The 22087-nt window shown below is 36.3% G+C and overlaps 1 protein-coding gene across 4 annotated transcripts in view; it reads right to left on the bottom strand.

Moving 5' to 3' along the window:
* Positions 1 to 5636: 5636 nt before the first annotated feature.
* Positions 5637 to 22087, bottom strand: part of LOC111399167 (probable protein arginine N-methyltransferase 6) — a 45837-nt gene continuing 29386 nt past the window's right edge. Inside the window, exons 6-13 of one of the 4 annotated variants that reach the window (XR_002703593.1) lie at positions 18664 to 18732; positions 18423 to 18500; positions 13018 to 13096; positions 10967 to 11061; positions 7851 to 7935; positions 7327 to 7535; positions 6102 to 6192; positions 5637 to 6018 (exon numbers count right to left, since the gene is read on the bottom strand). Coding sequence is in view for 3 of the 4 variants with exons in the window: in XM_023026426.1 (XP_022882194.1) it covers positions 5976 to 6018; positions 6102 to 6220; positions 7327 to 7535; positions 7851 to 7935; positions 10967 to 11061; positions 13018 to 13096; positions 18423 to 18500; positions 18664 to 18732 (777 nt within the window). In the remaining variant the exon portion in view is untranslated. Of the gene's footprint in view, positions 6019 to 6101; positions 7200 to 7326; positions 7536 to 7850; positions 7936 to 10966; positions 11062 to 13017; positions 13097 to 18422; positions 18501 to 18663; positions 18733 to 22087 lie in introns of those variants that run through there. The other 3 variants (XM_023026428.1, XM_023026426.1, XM_023026427.1) reach the window with 3 other exon arrangements.

Raw genomic sequence — 22087 nt, forward strand, 5'->3', positions numbered from 1 at the left:
TTGTCACCTCTTGTTTGTATAAGTTTTAAGTCATAAACATCACTGTGAATTAAATCAAGTGGTTCTGTGTTCCGCTCAACTGACTTAAAGGATGACTTTGTCAATTTTGTCTCAACACAAGTTTCACACTTATGTTCGGAATCATTATCGAACTTGGGTATGCAATTCGAGTTAACTAGTCTACATAAAGTATCATAGTTAACATGTCCTAATCTACCATGCCACAAATTGGAAGACTCAAGCAAATAAGTAGAAGAATTTGCTTTATTCATTTTTGGTTTCACAACCATTACATTCAGCTTAAATATACCATCGGAAACATAACATTTTCCGATAAACATTCCACTTTTTGATAAAATGACTTTGTCTAACTCAAATACAATGCGAAAATCATGCTTATTCAAAAGCGATCCGGACACTAAATTCTTACAAATTTTCGGCACATATAGCACATTGTTGAAAGTCAGCTCCTTTCCCAAGGTCATCTTTAGAACCAGCTTTTCTTGACCATTGATTTCAGAGGTTGCTGAATTTCCCATGAACAGCTTTGCCCATTTTCAATTGCTTCGAACGTAGCAAACGACTCTTTATCAGAGCACACATGCCTTGTAGCACCGGTGTCAATTTACCACTCCTTAGGGTTTGAACCCACCATGTTAACTTCAGAAATGACGGCTATGAGATTCATTTTTGAGACATTTTGTGTCATGTAGTCAACCACATTAGTTTCTTTCATCTTCTTCTTTGGCATTCTACACTCCGAAGACTTGTGGCCTACTTTGTCACAATTGAACTATTTCCCTTGAAATTTCTTCTTAGAAATTCCACCTTTCGGTCCGTGCTTGGTCTTTTTTCTACCAGATGGTCCAAACCTATTTTTGTAAGTCTTACTGCTTTGACCATGCTCCACAACATTGGCTTTAGCCACACCAGGATTGAACCACTTCTTTTCTGAAATTTTGTTGTCTGTTTTAATTCGAAGTATAACAACAAGTTCTTCAACGTTCATTTCCTTTTGTTTGTGTTTCAAATAGTTTTTGAAATCTTTCCATGCGGGCGACAATTTTTCAATAATTGCGACCACTTGAAAGGTTTCACTCAATACCATCCCTTCGGCATGAATTTCGTGAAAAATCACTTGGAGTTCTTGCACTTGACTAATAACAGTTTTGGAGTCCACCATCTTATAGTCTAGGAATCTGCCGACTATAAACTTTTTAGTCCCGCTTCCTCAGTTTTGTATTTTCGGTCCAAAGAGTCCCACAACTCCTTAGTAGTTTTCATCGTGCTGTACACAATACACATTGTATAGCGTGTCTGCTAAACTATTCTTAATGTAGTTTCGCCATTAAAAGTCCGAATGCTTCCAAGCATCAAGTGCACTGACTGCTTGAATATCTCCTTCTCCTTCATTGAGTACAGGAGCAGTCTCAGTCAAGAATCTCGCAAGATTTAAGGTGGTCAAGTAAAATAACATTTTCTACTGCCACCTCTTGAAATTCATGTCATTGAATTTCTTCAGTTTCTCTCCATGATTAACCAGAACAGTAACCGTTGGCCAGCAGTTGGAGCCACAGTTTGACTCACAACATGATTAGGCAAGTTAGCCACAGCAGAGCTTGGCCCTTGAACCATAGTAGAGCCCACAACTTGATTTCTAGCAGGAACAGTTTGGGTCACATCCATGTTGGTTGGTTCGGCAGCCATTTCTGAAAATGAAACAATTATTAGTTTCCAATAAACAAATAAACTTGTTTATTACCAATACGTATTAAGAAAAATTTGTCTTAAGTTTGTTGGTAAATTTAATTGGTAGTGTATGGAGTGGAATCGGGCTCTCATATACCGTATTTGTGTTTTAGACACCGGATTCACGTTTACTATATTTGGTAATTGCTTACCGTATTTGGTAGTTCAATTCATCGTATATGGCAGCTTACCGTATATGCCAGGTAGCTTACCGTATTTGCAGCTTACTGTCTATGCTGCCTATCGTATTTGCAGAAAGCTCATTGTATATGATAGCTCACTGTATTTGCAGGCAAACTCACCGTATTTGCACAAAATTTGCATAAAGTGTTTTTATTCATACACTAACTAAAATAATACAAATTTTTTCACTTACAAATAGAAATACCGTATATGTGAAATCTATTTTTCACACATATAACGAATTAGAAAAATCAGTTTATTTTATTTATCTATTTCTAACATAAATTTAACAAACAATATATGAGTCAAATATGTTGCAAATTAAATAAATAAATTTGCAAGAGTAAAATGCAAACTAAATAAATAGCAGATAAATTTTTAACCTGAGGCCTGTAAACACAGTTTCCTTAAGACAAATTTGTCCCCTCACCGTAGTGCTAGAGGTTTAGTCATTTAGAAAAACTACAAAAAAATTGTAAAACGCGGACAATCCAAACTGACCCGTTTTTACTCCATTCGGTCCGACATTCGTGTGCCCAATTCGCGCCCGCACCCAAGTTTAAGGTACGAAGGCTATTTCTGTCCGTGATTTGCACCCCCCTCTGCGCGCACGTGGAGAGAGCTTCTATGCTACACATGATCACACCATTCCAATGCATAGCTATATATAAAGTGATTTTGGTTTCCATCTTTTTCCTATGTGGAACAAAATTATCTATAGTTTTCCCACCAACATAGACCATTTCCAATGGTCCACTTTAAACTCCAATTTCTCATTCACCCGAGCTTTATTTTTGGCAAATAAATACATGACTTCGATGTTCTCGCGGAGGAGAACACATATCAACTTTGATATTCCAAATTGGACCAACGGGTCCCATCAAAAATTGTGCCAAAATTGAGCCGCCCACTCATTTTTTCCATCAATGTGTACCTTGTTGAAGTTACTAGGGAAAATCTTAACAATCAAACCTTAGTGGCCTTAGACATGGATCCTGATCCATAGACATAAGAAGAGGCTAGAAAATCTAGAGACGTTGCCTTATAGAAAGTAGAAAGTAGTAGTAAATGACGAAATTGATTCTATTATGGGCTACCAAAATTGGAAATTGGTTGACGTACCTTTCGGTTCTAAACCATAAGATGTAAGTGGATTTTTGAAAAATAAAAAACGAAAGTTGAAGGAACCATAGACTAGTAACCAAAGAATATAGTAAAAAGGTTATGATTATTTTGATACATAAACTTCAGTGGCTAGAATTGCCACAATTAGGTTCCTCGTTGCTTTTGCATCGATACTTAAACTTGAAATTCTTCAAGTGGACAATACAATTGGATTTTAAATGGTGAACTAGAAAAATAAAGGCATATGGAGCAGCCTCAAGGTTTTGTCATGAAAGGACAAGAACATAGTATGTAAGCTTGCTAAGTCTCTTTACGAATTTATGCAAGTATTAATGCAATAATGGTATGAAAAAATTTGACAGAGTGGTGCTATCAAATGGTTTATAATGCATGAATATGACAAGTGTTTGTAAGTTGATGGTATGGTTATGCTATGGAAAAATTAACAACATGATGAAAGATGTGGGAATTGAATAGTTAATACTCATAATGGCATTATATTATCTCAACCCGATTGTATTAAAAAAACAAAATATTAAGAAAGTTTAATCATTACGATTGCACACATGTTAGCAAACTTCTGATCATAGCATTAAATTAAATCCAAATGAGGGTATCACAATTATTGGGTGTTTAATGTATTGCATTGCATGTAGCATATTGAAGCCAACAACAAATAGCAATAATGGGAAATTGACTCAACGCTTGAATTATTAAAATTCTGGGTTCAATGAGTGACTGCAAGAAGATTGCTTGAAACCCGTAATAAGAAAGGGAAAAGGTTAGTCTGTTTCAGCTCTTAATGGACTTGTACAGAATGTCTACGGAATACTTTTGTTTTGTGAGTGTTATTGATAAGTTCAACTATATAAATGCGAGGATGTGCCGTCTCTAAGGTGGTTTGGCTATCTCCTTGAAACATTCTTGAAAATTCAGGATAAAGGATGAGTGGCCTATTTGCGTGTCGGTATATGAACAAATTAGAATACGAAAACCTGTTTCTATAAAGTCAATGGATCAAAACTTGTCTACCATATCACCTTGGTTAATGTCGGAAATATTTTCGCTAGGTGGAGGCTCAAGTCCAAACGACACTTTCATTTCTGCATAATGAAGACTATATGAGAGATTTTTCAAAACTTTATTCATATTTTGACAATGACGGAGAATTGATAGAGAATTTCCACAAGAATGTCATCTGAACTTTGGATTATGAAACAAAGATGGAAATGCAAGTTAAGAGTCTTGGATTGACCAACATATGATGCGCAACACAAATAAGCTAGTCTACGTACATTGCAGGTGGCAAAGGTGCACTGGATGGCTGGCGCATGGCCGTGCACCCGTGCTGGCATACTACCAGAGTTATTGCAACTTACTTCGAATATTGTTAAGATTGTTGATGGGAAATGCCTAGCAATATCTTTGATTTTGGGCTTCTATTGGACGGTTTATAAGGTAAGTTGTCTAGGACCTACTTTCACCCTTGTCACTAGTAAGGTCAGCTTATATTTTGAATGAAAAACTAAATATATTTGAAATTTAAACAAATTATTTCTATTTATTATGTTCAAGTTGCATGTTCACACCACCTTAATATTTACAATAATTCTACTTCAATAAAGTTGGGTTATAAAAGTGACTTTACAAAGTGTGTTGGCAGAATCCAAACCACTGATTTCAAATGATTTAAAAATATATCTTTGAAATGATTGGTTTAGATCCAACTTTGTCATCCAATTTTATCAAACTCCTTTGTCATTGTAGCATAACTCTAATATTTATCCCTCTTAGAATGAGTGCACAAGAGAACCAAATTTGCTTCCAGGATACAATAGAATACAGTAATATGTTCATCGACATTTATATACTTGGTAATTTGTAAGTGAAAAAGAAGCCACAACCAAGGACACATGCTAGGGCCTCGGCCCTCAACTGTCGCCAAAGTTGGCTAGTCACACCAATCCACTACCTTGACTCTACCCTTTTGATCCTTTGTTCTATTCTTGATCCAACTCGCGCCAACACTAACATTCATCCTACAATGGCAAAGGACATTATTAGAAGATTTATCCAACATCAAGTGCAATTATATAATTAAATTGGGCGAGAATTCACAGGTTCTAGGCTCATTTTGGTTCTTTTAATACTTCAAAAAAATGGGTACACTACTGTTAAATTTTTTTCGGGAAATTTAGGGTTGGGTTGTACTACATGTACACAATAATTTACATAGTGGTTTACGTACATATGATATGATGAGATATGATTGGGTCAAAATTTCTTCCAAAAAACAAAAAAAAAAAAACAATAACACTTCACCGTATTTGTAACACATCATCTATATATAAACCATTACGTACAAGTGGTAACATATCCAATCTTGTAAGATTGGAATTTGTTACTTTGACTGTTATAGATTCAAATGATAATAATAAATAAATAAAAATAAAAATAAAAAACGCATAAGAGACACCTCCAACGTCAAGAAAAATGATTGCATCACCAAAACAACAATGACAACACTCAATTCTATTTCAAATAATCCCCAATAGCAACTTCAAAATGCATAGCTGCCACCGGTTTCTCCTCAATAGTACTTCTAATTCTATCCAACAGAAATAACTCAAATAGGATTACAAAACAGAGAAAGGAAAAAATAAAAAGGAATACTGCTCAGTTATATGACGGACAATTACAAAATCTTCAGGTTTTTCAACATTTAAGCCAATAGCTGCATCTAACACAATCAAATTATAATGTCTTTTTGACGCAATGGACTCAGAAGCTTTTATACGAGCAGACCAATGAAGACGCAGAATCTACAAAAATAATTGCACCAGAGTTACCATATGGATCTGATTCTGACCCAATAGCTTCACATTGCTCATGAGCTCAAACGTAACTCACTGGATCACTTATCGCATAACCGATTCTTTGACAAAACGACGACCGTTTGATCTGCTTGGAGTTGAGAACCACCATGAGCATATATGTTAGTGAAAAAATCAATCTTTGAAAAATGAAACATGCCATTCACTTACGCATATTCTAGATGAATATTCATGAACCGAGGATTTTCTTTGCTTTGTGACAATGTTACAGAACCTTCAATAACTTGATCTTGCTCCACCTCTATTGGATCATAGAAGTAGATCAGTGTCTGCAAAATCCATGGAAAGAAAAAGGAATGAACAAAGATTACGCAAAAACTTTTCTTAAGAGCGAGAGACAGCCAAAAATATGAGGAAATCAACAAGGATGAAGATATAGACAGCCGTCAACTCTTCAGCAGCAAATGTAATTCATTACACCTACTTGAGAAAACCTAATTAAAACCAGATTCCCAAAGAAACCAGGACCACGCCAATCTTGCAATATCACCAAGTGAAAACAAATGTTCATTGCATTCTGAGTTAAAAAAGTAAGGATATCACCCTTGGACCATATCACAAGTATTAATTTCTCTGACAAACCATCAAGGGAACCCCTTAATTCTGTAAGGGATGGAATATTTCGAAATAGAATTGGAAGGATAGAATATAGGGGATTAGACAAAACAATTAAAGCATGGAAATATGATTTACAAGAAAAAGATACCCAGGGAATCCAATATCCACATTCATTTGTCACATCAAAAGGCTTCAATACAATTTCAAGTACAGGCGACAAAGAAGACAAATGTGCAATTCAACTACTATGTAAAGCCTGACGAGTGAAAGTTGTAACTTATTGAAAAAATTACTCGTCTGAATGTTAACCTTTAAATTAAATAAGGAAGGATTTAAATAGAATAGAAAAAATAAAGTAGTTGACACGTGTTTATTCAGAATAAGGCTTAACTAGATACATTTGCTAGTGTGGATGTTGTAATCTTCAATTACATATCCAAGATTCCAGTCTACCTTTTACCACAAGATACCACTTGCTTAAATGTTTCATAGTTTCTTTACTACCTTAAGTTTCCAAAACACTTTTACAACCAATTAGGCTGCCAGCTTCAAGATCTGTTAGAGCAAGTAGGTCTGACAAAACAGTAGAGTCAATTGCGTTAATGGCTTTGAGCTATAGCTTGTTTAGGTGTTTAACAGGAACTGCTATGTAGTGAACCGTCTCTGACGATCCGTACACTGGTCCAGTGCCTACTCAAAAGAAAAAGTTAAAGCATGTGTCTACACACAACTCCTCAAGCTCAAGCTCAAGCTCAAGCTCAAGCCCAAGCCCCAAAAGAAGATTCGTATATATTAGATGTACATATGTGCAAGAAACCTGTTGCCAATGAGTTGAAGGATCCTCAGGTGCTGTAGACAATACAAGGGCTTCATTGGGAATGGCCCGCTTCTTTCTTTGATTACCATCTGCATTGTGATTATCAGGAGATTCGACAAACGCAGTTCTTGTATTGTTATCGGAAGGAGGGTATATCACAGGTATACCAAAATCCACATCAAACCAGAAAGCGAACCCATGAAATGGTGCTGCAATTCAAAAGCAAGTATACGAATTCTACTAGAAAATTACATTCCTAGAATCTCAAAACTTGTAGCCGAGGAAAAATATTGGGTCTTTCATTCATATGCAAATTCAACAATAAAACTCAATAGAAGTAAGATAGTGCTCGTGATGAAAATGATCTTTACATGGATATGAAATAATCAAGAGTGAGGAAAAAGGCATTTTGGAGAATGGGAAACTACTGGTGCTGTGGACAGACATGCTCAGAGACATGTATATATAGAGTCTACCCAAAATATCCTTCCGAAGTGAATGAAAAGGGGAAAGATGGATCTTACCTCGCATCATTGATTTAAACTTGAATCTAGAGGAAACAGACTCTAGCTCGTGAAGGGTAACTGTATAACAGTCCACGTGTTTAACCTGTCATAAAATTGAAATAATTAGTTTTTACAACAGCACATTAATATTGGAAATAAATCAAGTAAATAAGCAATAAAGTGCAACACTCAAAGCTATGCCATGCTGAGCACTGTTGAAAACACATGCCCGTAGGCTATGTAGAAAGTAACACTGCACATCTAACTGAAAGTAGATGTTATTGTTATACAAAAATAATAAAAGGCATAATAGTTTATAATGTGTACCACTCAAAGCAATTCCCTTTCCCTTATCTTTCCCAAGACCATGAAAGGGAAAGTTCTTCAGTCTCAATAACATAGCAACAATAATTTACCATACGATAACTGGCATATAAATTACACTTATTGAAGGAAAAATTATTAAAAGCATGATCCACCACCAGTTATGAATAACTGTAAGTAAAATTTTAGGTGGGACAAACTATAATTTGCTTATGCATCAAAAGGGGGCACGGCAATGTGACATTATAATGCCAATAATGATCAAGTATAATATACATCTCAGGTAATCCAATCATTAGGAAATCAGTAGCTGCTCCAACTTCTATAGCTTTAAACATTGAATATATTTTTCACACGAAAAGAAATTGTATTATCAAAGAACTATATCAACAATTCATGGAAGATAGTTATCCTCTATCCACTAAACTAGAAATCAAGAAGAAAGTATTTCTTTATCAATTGAAATCAATTAAAGAAAAAAGAACACCCTTAAATTCCATAGATGTTGAATATCATAATGAATTTTTGTCATTCTAAACTAATAACTTGCTCTTTTGCTTCCAAATGCATTCTCTCTCCATCCATATCACCCAAAGAATGATTGAACAACTGCTTCCCATATCTCAGCAGTTTCTTAAACCAGAACCGATTGACTTTTTTAAAGGAATAAATAGCTACATCTTCCTGGAAAAGCCCAGGCTAATCTGCTTCCAGTAATAATCCAACCATTAGATTCCTTGCAACGACGATCAATACATTCTGATTCTCACATTACACCATGAAGGAGAAATAGACTTTTTGGACATTAACTAAATCACCAGTATTGAACTTCCTATAGTAGAACCATCAATGTAAAGTGCCTATGTCCCATTTAGGGACACACGATACACAATTTTTTTTTTTTTTTTAAAAGTATGGCACATATATTTTTAATTGTTGAACAAAAGCAGGGATTTTTTCCACATTTCATTATTTCACTGCACCATCACACTAGCAGCTCCACTGCACCTTTCGACATTGGTAGTGACTCCACTTATGGTGCCACCTTTTCCAGCCATGCACCTTCCACCGTCAACCCTTCACCATCATCTCGACCCGCTGCCATGTAATTTTGCTATTGGAGATTGAGAAAGACAAAGCACCAAATTAATTTCTCCTTTTCATCTATTTTTGGGTTATTTTTTAATACAGAGCCTGTCAGCACAAGTCAACAAGGTATCGATGAGCCAACTACACGAAACCAAAATGGGAGGGCACGCCACTACCGAAAAATATGAGGATGCTAAAAACCTGTAGTCTTTCAACAGTTGCTTATGCCCCAAACTACAAGTTCCCTATTCTAATTTTGAAAATGAAAAGTAGGCTACCCTATTGATCACCACTCTACCACTAGACTTTGTGTCTTCCTTTGAAATTCTTCAACAAGGGCCGGTGATGTGTTGAACACCAAAACGAGGGCACCGGAGGCATATCGATGACATGTTGAATTCCAAAAAGGGAGACATACCAATGGCACGTCCAACATGTGTAAGTGACGTGTTAGATACATACAAATGGGCACAAGAGGCATGTCGGCGCTTCCCAGCATCCCATTTAATTTTGTACCAGATAAATTTCCACAAGTTACTAAATAAGTCTCTCACATTCTTGGAATCCCATTCAATTAGGTCCACAACATATTTGCTCTTCCGACCTATCCCACCAACAACATTGCTCTCATGTAATCTCCAAATTTAACCCATGTTTGAGCCACATTATTTAAAACTCATTTTCAATAACATATTCTTCAAATAAAATAATTTTGCACATAAATCTAAAAATTTTCCATACTTTTTAACTCCACGTTCTCCAAAAAAATAAAAAATAAAATCACTTTTTAAAACTCTATTCTAAAAAAAAGGTGGGGCTCAAACAGGGCTTATTTTCCCATCAAGTATTACTTTTGTTAGAAATGAAGTGAGAGAACAGTTTTTTCATTTCATCTAGATTCCTCTGATCTACTTTGTATCTTAAATCTTCATATGAATTTCTTGTCCTTTTTTCCTCCACACAAGTTATTGTGATGGCCAAGTACTTCCCACCATCTCTCATCATCAAAACCTAGGCTCAGGATTTCATACCCCAGTGTTTGTTGTGACACGTAGCACCAAATAAAATAGGGCATGACACAACAAACATCACCTTTCTAAATCTTCCATCTTTATTATCCTGAAGTTCTTTATATTTCAGTTGATCCTATCAGAGATCTCTTTTTTGAAAGGAAAATGATATCCCACTACAAACATTAAGGGGGTCCCACCCCTGTATAATAAAACTCTGACCTATTTATACAACAGTATCACAAAGATTACAGAAATAAACATGTTTCTTAATTAAAAAAATTGAAGTACACAAACTGATCTAAAGAAATAGGCCAAAGAAAATATGAAAGAACAAAAAATAGAAACTATCCTAAAATTTTCCAAAAATGGATTGGTCAATCTAACTCTCAACTACGTCTCATGTTAGTTCTATAGTCCATGAATTTGATATTTCATAATGAGGATCTATTCCATGGACCAGCGTTCATTTAAAAAGGTTATAGCAAACTCAATTGTTTCTAAATTAGCAGGGGAGTTGTAAATATTGTTCTATAAATATCATATATGGAAAGTAGTGTGACAAAAGTAGTGAAAGGTTGGGGACATTTGCTGCAATTTACCCATTATTTTTTCATCTATGGAAGTCACCACATTTTTTTGCATTCTATTCATTCCTCTTAAAAATAGATAAGCTGTAAAAACAGAGATCTTGTTACATGGAGGACTCACCACATGAGGCCACGACAAAACATTTTCACCAGTGATTGTTTCAATGGAAGGCTCTTCAAATGCACATTGTTTCGCTAATGGCAGCATGGCAGACACTGCATATAACAACAATATCCCAACCTTAGCAATCAAAAGGGAAAATATCCTGGAAAATTCAGCCGATAATGAAATGAGCAAAAGAAGCACTTAAATGTATTGTGAATATTTCCGGACTAACGTGGAAGCATTTAAATGTATTATGTATAGTCCGGACTAACTTTGACATGAAAGTAAGCAAGGAAAAAATATACCTCTGCTGCTGAAAAAACTTTCCTGCATTTTAAAAGTCAGACTCAAGGACAGTTCATAAAATGAAAACTCAATATAATGATTCGGAATACCAACAATAGGCATCCTGATCCATCAATAGTAATGGAAAATCTACTTAGGATCTTTGTCTATTTTCCTTTATTTAAGGAATCCAGCCAAAAAGAAAGCTTTAACAGTCAAAAGGAAATAGCTCACACTCCAAAACTAAATTCTAGAAAGTTGCATTATTGCACGTCAGCAGGATTTTTAATGCTTCCAACTTCATTACTTCTACCTCTAGACTTAGATCACTCTCTGATGGGTCTCCAATCCAGTCCAGAAGTTAGGAAGAATAAGCTCAACGCGTCCATCCAATAGTAAGGTATCATTTGCAAGCAGAGATGGTCCCATGAAATCTACTCAGCGAACTACATTTCAGCTTTATCAACAATTCACATTAAGTTTCTATAAAAGAAACTACAAATGTCCGAATCATATTTGTTGAGCAAAGTTCCCTAAGGCTAGATTTAGCTCCTGTTTGGTTTATATTAGATTTCTAATAGATTTTGATAAAAATTGATAAACTATGAGGTTGAAAAGTTGATAAAAGTTGTAGGTCCATGAAACGTGTAGCTGAAAATGAGTTTAAGGAAAAATGAGTTTTAAAATGGGGGCCAAACAAGAGCTTATTTCTATGTAGCAAAACAATTTCCGATTATGCAAATAAATTTATCATGGTTGTTTATTTTATGTGTATAAAAAAATTTATTGTCGATAATTATAACTCATAATGGCTAAAATTTTTATGTCATACTGAAAATTTTATGAACAAGTTGTTAACCAAAAAATCAACCGGCTAAAATTGAAAAAAGAGCATGTTGGGCAAAGTTTTTTTAAGATTGTAAATTGGTCAAACATCATTTTTTATCCGGACATTCCGAATGACCCACTGCTTTTATCCACATATTTCATAAGACTCACAGCTTTTAATCTACAAAGAGTTTTACATGGTTTTAACAACAATGCATAACAGCATTCCACACGAATGATCTTTAACTAGATCCCAAATCGAAGTTAGTGAAACTCTCAGCATAATTCTGAGTTTCCTATAAATTTAGCTTGTATTTGGTTGATAAATAAATTATAATTTAAGTGATTATAAGTTGCTGGTCCTATGGAATATGGATAATAATTGGGAAATAGTTGTGGGTCATACCAAATGTGTAGATAAAATGTAGGTTTGACCATAAGTGATAATAAAAATAATCACCAACCACACATGCATTTAATTGAGTTTCAACGAATCAGTAGAATGACTTTGTTTCTCATAATATGTTTAGATTTCTGTGGGAACACTTTTCAAATATTACATGAGATCCTGGATCGATTGTTAAACTGGCCAAATCCTAACCTATAAAGGTGAAAACATATGAAGTTTACTAGGGATATCCTTAAGTTACAGATTATGAAACAAAAATAAATCTTTTATAAGACAGGACAATGCAAAACTGATGCGGCTAATCTTAATCTGTGCTGGACTCAAACCAATGAAATCAAGAAATTGATTGCCTTACAAAAAAAAAAAAAAAAAGATAAAATGAAAACAAAAAATTTATTTCCTTACAAAAAAAAAAAAAAAAAGGAATAGAACACATTTTTTCAGTAGGGGAGGGGAAAAAATAAAAAAAATTTGTGTACTAGACATCTAGTATAAAGTTACTGAAAATACTGATAAGAACATAAGTCTTAATACATGTACTCACTATCAATTCCATATACATTGCGCCAGAAGTCAATACTTTCACTATATCGATCTGGATGGGTGACAAGTGCCAGGTACAGCTGCAAAGGTATAGAATAAAACAGCATTATGCCCAATGATTGGGCATTACAATATTCCAAGGCTTTTATTAGGGTGAAATGTACCAAAACTAAGGTAATCACATATTCACATTATGACAATAATCTAAACACCACAACTTTTTCCAATAGATCAATTTCTATTATATTTGTTCACAGAATGGTCAACTAGAATTTACAAGCTGAAGTAAAATTTAAAAGACCAAAGCCTTTTTACAACTAATGCTGCATCAGCTACATAAAATTGAGTCTTCATGAGGATTTCGTTTCTAGATTCAATGAGTCTTCAAGAGCCTTCTTGGCACAGCGTTGTGCGAACCGCCGTGGTAGGTACTTGATGATAGCGCAGTTTGGGGATAGGCGTCGAAAGGGAGTTGTGATGGTGCCGGAAGGTGCGAATGTAGAAGGATGGGCATCAATCTCGCGGGTGTTTCAAGCTGTTGTGGATTGTTTTGTTGCGGGGGATAAAGCCAAACGTCAACTTGTGAATGAACGTAATCGACAAGGATTGACTTATGCAGACATAACAGCAAACCTACATGCCTCGAAACATGTTGACTAGCGGAGGCAACAACAAAAGGAGATGACTGTCAATGTCAGTGTAAACGAAGGTCAGGATTGTTGTTTGAATAGGGCTGAAATTATGGCCCGTGTCCAGGAATTGAAAGGAGCATTGGAGGAATTGATTAGGCTAGTGGGAAGTGGGTATGAAATGGGTCCCAAGAAGTTGTTATGCTGCCACAAGTGTGGGGTGGGTATGGATGAGTACCCAGCTGTTGGAAAACAAGCATCGGGCTTGAATAAGAAGGAATCGGCACATAATCAAGTTAAGCAGGGAAGACTCGAAATCACTTGTAAGTCAATTGATCGGATTGAAACGGATGAGGGACACTCTAAATATGACAAAAGTGATGTCTTAGAGGGGATGGCTATGGATGAGGTAGACACGGGGACCGATGTAGACCGAGAGGTGGTACCTTTGTCTAAAGAAGGGGAGCCGAATATGGTGAACTTGGAGACAATAAAGATGGGTGCTACGGACACAGTCCCACACGATGATGGGCTTTTACTAGGCGACCAAGTGACGAGGCATGTACTGTCAGAGGATCTAGTTACCTCAACGGTGATAGAGCATGATGCGATACCTTTGACAACAAGGGTTGCGAATACATATAATAGAAGGAACTCTAAGTCAATGAAGGTAAGTGACTTGGGGACGGAAAAAGCACTTGTGTTGTGGGTAGATGGAGCCAAGAAGGGAGAAATGAAAAGTGATGTTATACAGGAGGATGAAACAGGGGGTTTGATTGGATTCGAAGCTGGACACTCACCTTCGAACTGGGTTCTACAGAAAATTCAGGATTTCAGTAAGTTAATGGGCGTGTCTTGTGATGGTTATGAAAACAGATTATTACAATTATTTGAGGATTTGGAGGCCAATAGGGGACAGGAGATGAGTAAACAAGAAGGAAAACTAAGAAGAAAGGTCGATCGTGAACTTAAGAGGCTCGAATGGTCAGTTAATTATGATGGCAAGAGTGGTGAGTCCAAGAATGGAGTATTGGGGAGGGATGCCGGATTGTTAAAATGATACCACGAATCATTAGCTGGAATGTAAGGGGGCTTAATGAAGTAGGGAAAAGGATGGGTGTTCGACATCTGCTAAGGGGCTGAGGAGCGAATCTTGTATGGGTATCATCAGGGGTTTCTGGAGGCATATTAGTCATGTGGGACACCAGAGTGCTTGAGATGGAGGAGGTGAGTGTAGGATTGTTCTCAATATCGATGTCGTTCAGAAACATTGGGGATGGATTTTAGTGGATGTTCATAGGTGTTTATGGGCCTAATACTGATGACAGTAGACGGGGCTTGTGGGATGAACTGGCTGGAATGATGTCTTGGTGGAATCTACCAACGTGTATAGGAGGTGACTTTAATGTGGTTCGATTTCCTATTGAGAGGTCGAGCGGTGGGAGACTCACGGGGGCTATGGAGGAGTTTTCAGACTTTATAGGGGAGAATATGTTGGTGGATTTGCCTATGATTAGGGGAGATTTTACATGGTCTTCTAATCGGGATCAACCGGTTCTTTCTCGTATAGACAGGTTCTTGATATGCGGAGAGTAGGGGGCTAAGTATTCAGATGTCATTCAGAGAAGATTGGGGAGGGTGTACTCTGATCATTTCCCCATTATGTTAACTGGGAACAGGACGGGTGGAGGACGAAGGCCTTTTAGGTTCGAGAAAATGTGGTTGAAAGTCGAAGATTTTAGGGAGCAAGTACAGACTTGGTGGACATCTTATGATATTAGAGGGTCTCCTAGTTTTGTGTTGGATCAGAAGTTGAAGTCTTTGAAAAGGGATTTAAAGAAATGGAATGAGGAGGTTGTGGGCAATGTGAACTGTCGTAAAATTCAGTGCCTTTCGGAGATAGATGAGCTGGATAGGTGGGAGGAGCGTCGAAGGTTGGATGGGGAGGAGAAGGATAAACGTAGAGCATTAAGGGAAGAACTGGAGAGGTTGGTGGAGATGGAGGAGATTGCTTGGCGTCAGAAATCTAGGGTCAATTGGTTGAAAGAAGGAGATAAATGTACTAGATTTTTTCACAAGATCGCAAATTCTAATAGGCGTAAAAATTCTATCATAGTGTTGGAAGTGGATGGGATAACTTATGAAGAACCACTCGAAATTGGAAGTCAACTGGTGAACTTCTATCAAAATCTATATCGGGAGCAGTTTGAGTGGAGGCCAGAGTTGGAAGGATTGGATTTTTCTACAATCACGGAGGATGATGCCGATTGGGTAGAGCGACCTTTTGAGGAGGATGAAATCAAGGAGGTAGTGTTTAGCATGAACGAGGATAAGGCCTCTGGACCGGATGGTTTCTCGTTCTCATTTTACAAGGCTTGTTGGGAGGTGGTGCGATCAGAAATCTTGGATGTGTTTACATATTTTTTTGAACGTGGCAGGTTCCAAAAAAGTTCTAATGCTACATTTGTTGTGCTTATCCCTAAGAAACCGGGGGCGACCGACATTAAGGACTTTCGCCTATTAGCCTTGTCTGTGGGATGTATAAGATTATTGCGAAAGTGCTGGCGAATAGATTAAAGGAGGTGCTTGGAAAAGTAGTGTCCAAGTTTCAGAATGCTTTCGTAAAAGGTCGCCAGATTTTGGACTCTGTGCTTATAGCGAATGAATGCATTGATTCAAGATTGCGTTTGGGAATTCCCGGGATGCTATGTAAGCTCGATATTCAGAAGGCATATGATCATGTGAACTGGGGGTTCCTTTTGTATATGCTTAGGAGGTGCGGTTTTGGAGATAACTAGTGTAAATGGATTCAGTTCTGTATTTTCTACTGTTTCGTTCTCAGTTATGGTCAACGGATCGCCGGAGGGTTATTTTCGGAGTAGTAGAGGTTTGCGGCAAGGAGATCCACTATCCCCATTGCTATTTGTTATTGTGATGGAGGCTTTCAGTAGGATGTTTGAAAGAGCTGTGGGAGAGGGTTTGGTAAGGGGCTTTATGGTTGGCCAATTGCAGGTGTCTCATTTGCTATTTGCAGATGACACGTTGATCTTATGCGATGCGGATGATGAACAATTCAGGAACCTGCGTCGTTTGCTCCTATGTTTTGAAGCGGTGTCTGGATTAAAAATCAATTTGGGGAAATCTGAGGTTATTCCAGTAGGGGAGGTCACTAACGTGGAAGAGTTGGCTAGTATATTGGGATGTAGGGTTGCACAATTGCCCATGTCATATTTAGGGCTCCCGCTAGGGGCACGGTTTAAAAGTACACATATTTGGAATGGTATTATGGAAAGAATGGAGAGGAGGTTAACAGGGTGGAAGCGTATGTATCTTTCTAAGGGAGGCCGACTTACTCTTATTAAATCCACTCTCTCAAATCTCCCCACTTACTTTTTGTAATTGTTTCCTATTCCGGTTGCAGTGACAAATAGATTAGAGAGACTTCAAAGAGAATTCTTGTGGGCAGGGCTAGGGGAGGAGAGGAAAATGCATTTGGTTAATTGGGGTACTGTCTGTTTGCCTATGAGGATGGGGGGCTTGGAATGAGGAGCCTTGTTTTGTTTAATAAGACTTTATTGGGCAAGTGGTTGTGGCGATTTGGAGTGGAGAGGGAGAGCTTTTGGAGAGAAATCATTAGGGCAAAGTATGGTGTGATGGAGGGGGGTTGGTGTACGGTTGAGGGTCGTGGCTCATATGGGGTGAGCTTGTGGAGGTATATCCGACGGGGATGGAGTGATTTTAGCGACAAACTGAATTTTGTGGTGGGAAATGGCACTGATATTAGATTTTGGCATGATAGTTGGTGTGGCGATCAACCGTTAAAGGAGGGATTTCCTTCATTATACCGCATTGCGTTAGAGCCTGCTGCTATGGTGGGTGATGTATTAGACATTCATAATGGGGGCTTTAGTTGGAATATTACTTTTGAAAGGGGCTTACAGGATTGGGAATTGGAAGATTATTCGTTGTTTCTTACTGCCTAGCATGAGATACAAATTCGGGTAGGAGAGGGTGATTGCAGCAGGTGGAGGTCGGCTTGAGACGATATTTTTTCAGTCCACTCATACTTTAAATCCCTTTTGGGATTTGTGGAAAGTTCATTACCTTGGAAGATGGTTTGGCAAAGCAAATTGCCTCCACGGGTAGCTTTTCTATTGTGGACAGTTATGAGGGGACAGGTGTCAACGATAGATAATCTTCGACGCAAAGGATTTTATGTAACCGAGTGGTGCTATATGTGCAAGAAGGATGGAGAGACGATTGATCATTTATTCATTCATTGTGATGGTGTACGTTGGTTTTGGAACAGTATTTTGGCTTCTCAATCAATGGATTGGGTGCTACCTAGGCATATAGAAGACGTGGTACAAGCATGGAGGAGAAAACTTCGTGATAAGGATAGCAAACTTCTTTGGAATCTTATTCCGGGGTGCATTGTATGGTGCATATGGAGAGAACGGAACGATCGATGTTTCGAAGACCAAACAAAGACAATAGAGCAGATAAGAGAATTATTTTACTTGACTTTGTATACTTGGTTTAATGCAGTGGCTAAAAATTCTATTGTAGGGTTGCCTAATTTTATGTTGTTCCTTTCATGCTTAAAGTGATTGTATACCTCCCGTTTACTCTCTTTTAAGAAATAAAATTCTATAATTACCTATCAAAAAAAGCTACATAAAATTGACACTAGTTCCTAAAATATGTTGGAATATGCTGCCACTGTTGCTTGGCAATTCATTCACACGCACACAGTGGGAAGAGAAGATATCAATACCGTAGCAGTTGACGGAAGAATAAGGCCCCCAGGTTTCAACCAACGGTCTCGGGCAGTAATGACACTCCCCAGCATACTCTAACAAGAAGGGCAACCAAGTTGCAGATCAGTTAAAAAAATTAGAAAGAGGAGAACTGGAATCTTCATACAGATATTCAAGAATGGTTCTAAAGTGAATTATGTACATTTTTACAGACAAGCACACTTAAATTATTAATGTGTGCAAGATACTAATCACCACCTCATAAAGAAGCATGTAACCCATCCATTCTGAAACTATAACATCAACTTCTTCATCAATTTCAACATCCTGCAATAACCAGAGGGTGACTTGCTACATATATCCTATATTTGTAAGCAGCAAGTCACAAGGAACCCCTTTTTGTAATTGGATCGGTATTACTTGCAGCAACAGGCGGCAAAGAGTGGCACATTTAAATCTTTCATTAATGGGTCTACAAGGTACTACACCTAAAGAAATCGATTCATTCTCATTTTTTAGATCCTTCACTAATAGCAAAGTTTTATCAGTCTCTGACTGTATTAGTAAATGTCAACATGCATATATAAATGTGATGGGGATGTTTTGTAGGCATATGTACTTTTGGATATTCGGAAAGATTAATGTCCGCTTACCTATAAGTGCATATTTTATGAAAAACATTGAACACGGATCCACCCAATAAAATTTTTTCCTCTTTTTTTTTTTTTTTTTTTTTTTTTTTTTTTATCGAAGCAGTTATCCCACAAGAAATAATCTATGGGTCACTTGTACACCATACATTTCTTTCAAGACATTTAGTTCCTCTTTGTATGTACCAACAACCTCTTGTTGCTTCAACTAATTTAGTTCTGAACAAAAACCAACATCTACTACAAATTAAATGTATAATCCATATTTCCAACACAGTAAAAAAATGAAAGCATGAATAACATGCTTCACTCTCACTGTAAGAGCTACTGCACCAAGTGTCGTTGCCGAATTGCACTATGTCCACAATTAAAATTTATTTTGGACTCATACCTCTCTATTTTCTCTCTACGATGATAGACAGAATGGATGCTCATCCTAATATCTTTAGAGTAGGATGAAAATATTTTGGTGACCCAATATATGTGCAAATTTCCCAAGATCGTACTGCAGCTGAGAGGAAAAGTATACATTGTACAAGGCACCACATATCCAACAACATGCTCATATATAATTTTTTTCATTTTGGATGAAACATTTAGTGTCTGCTGTTTGATTGGAAAAATTTTCATGGAAAATGGCCTTTTTCCATCCGAATTCCAACTTTTGGAGTGTTTTATTGATATTTTTTTTTATGGAAATTTTTTTTTCAACTTTTGAAAATATGACTAGTTTTCCTTATTTTTGAAGAAAACATTTTCTTTGAGAGAGGTAGGTTTTTTTTCCTCAGAACAAAGAAAATATTTTCCATGTCAATCAAACACATCCATAGTTATACTATTCTAACTAAATAAAGAAGTTTATTGCGTGATTAATATGGTTATAAAAACTAAAAAGAAATCAAAAACAGAAACGAAAAATAGATAGTAATAGAAAGTAATGTTTTTGGAAATTACAATACAACCAAAGTAACTTCAACTCTTATTTCTTTAATCTTTAAAAGTAATGTGTCTCATGGACAAAACAGGAATAAAAATTCAGTGAAAATATCTTAGCAAGACCATAAAATAAGACCTGAGCAGTTATAATAAGGTTATGAATGACATCTAAATGAGTAATGTCTTTGAACTGAATCTAATTCCTATAGTTCTTAAACTCTAGCTTGACTTCTCTTTTAATTCTTTTTATTGCATGTAGTGCGGAGCCAGGACTAGTCTAGTGCAGATGAAATTTATTCAAGACCAAACTTTGAGTTTTTTGGGGCTGAGACGAACTTTAAATTTAGGCCTTTAAATTATAGCACCTGCTTGAGCTCCATTTTTCCAAAACTCATTTTCACCACATATTCTTCCATGAAATAATGTCACATAAACCCAAAATCTTTACTTATTTTTTAACGATACATTCTCCAAAAAATTCATTATTCTAAAACACATTATTTTCCAAAATCTCATTTTAATGGAACCCAAATAGGGCCATAGTATGCAACATGCATTCAAATTTTTCTTAACTAATCTATAAACTCAAATGATTTATTTACCTTAACTAAGTCCTCACTGTTAACCAAATAGCTCGGATACTCAAACTTTGGAGTATTGGAGTTGGAGCCTAGAAGGAGTGAGTCGACGGCATGGGGTCTTGAAGAACTAGAGGGAAGAATTTTCAAATTGTTGGAGCAGTGCTTGACGCTTATCTGCTCCGTCCTTCATCTGATGTTTGGTTTGGGGGGTTAAGGTTAATGGGTAAGGTTTCGCATTTAGTTGGACCATTTCAGGATGTTTCAATTTTTTCCTCTTTTTTTTTTTTTTTTTTTTTTTTTTTCCTTTAAGAATTTAAGCATTGGGCAGGGCATTCCTGCCCAACCCAGTGCAGGCTGTTTATGGCTCCAACCCTGGTTGCATGATCTTTGTTAACTCACTCGGGCAAACCATAGTTATTTCAGTATTTGCATTATACTTTTACTTAATATATAGTTTTTGTTGTTAATCGTTGAAGTAACGAAAAATAAGAACTACTTTCAGAGAAACAACATTAGGTCAAGCTTCTATTAAATTTCTCAGATGCATTCCGTTTAGTTAGTTATCTACTTATCTTGTTCTTTATTTTACATTTTCTACTGTATATCACTTAACAAAATTGAATAGCCTAGCACAATTCTGAAGGAGGTTTGAAAGGGAAGTTTTATTCTCAAAGGCATGTTAAGATTCATTTATCCCCAAAATAAAAAATGAGGAAGCAAATGCTTTCCTTCCTAATTTTTTTAGTAACAGAAAAAGCAATTTGGGGTTTTTGAAGCTGGTCTTTCATGGCTGGAAATAGTATTAGTGGTGCTCTGCATCCGAAGATTAAAGAATTCACTTTGCATCAATGCATGTTTCTAATTTTATGCTCACACGACCTACCTTACTGTTTCTGAACTTGTTAATTGTTAAGTTATGAACACAACTATTTGACTAAATTGTGAAAAGTATTACATCTGGCAAAAAAAATCAAGAGGGCACTGGGATGAAACTGACCACAACCAAACTTAAAGAATTTACTTTTCCTTCTAAATAAAATTAAACAGGAGAAAGGCAAAATACAAGTGTATTAGAAATAACAGGTGTCAGCATGTTTTGGGAAGAGGTTACCTCAACACGCCCATGCAAAACAATGACTGTATCAGATAAGTTGTTTGCCTTTACAACTTCATTTGCCTGACATAAAATTTTAATAGAAAAGCATCTATTAGACTACTCACAAATTAGAATTTTCAGGAATTATATTACATTTAAAATATATGTATATACATATATACATATATGTATATACATATGTACATATATGTATGTATATACATATACATATACAGATATGTATATGTATATGTACATATGTATATGTATACATATATGTGTGTATATATATATATATATGTACATATGTATATGTATATATATATGTGTGTATATATATATATATATGTATATATATATATGTGTGTGTGTGTGTGTATATATATATATGTATATATTTATATGTGTGTGTGTATATA

This window comes from Olea europaea, chromosome 8, assembly GCF_002742605.1.
Source record: "Olea europaea var. sylvestris chromosome 8, O_europaea_v1, whole genome shotgun sequence".
NCBI classification, from domain to species: Eukaryota; Viridiplantae; Streptophyta; class Magnoliopsida; order Lamiales; family Oleaceae; genus Olea; species Olea europaea.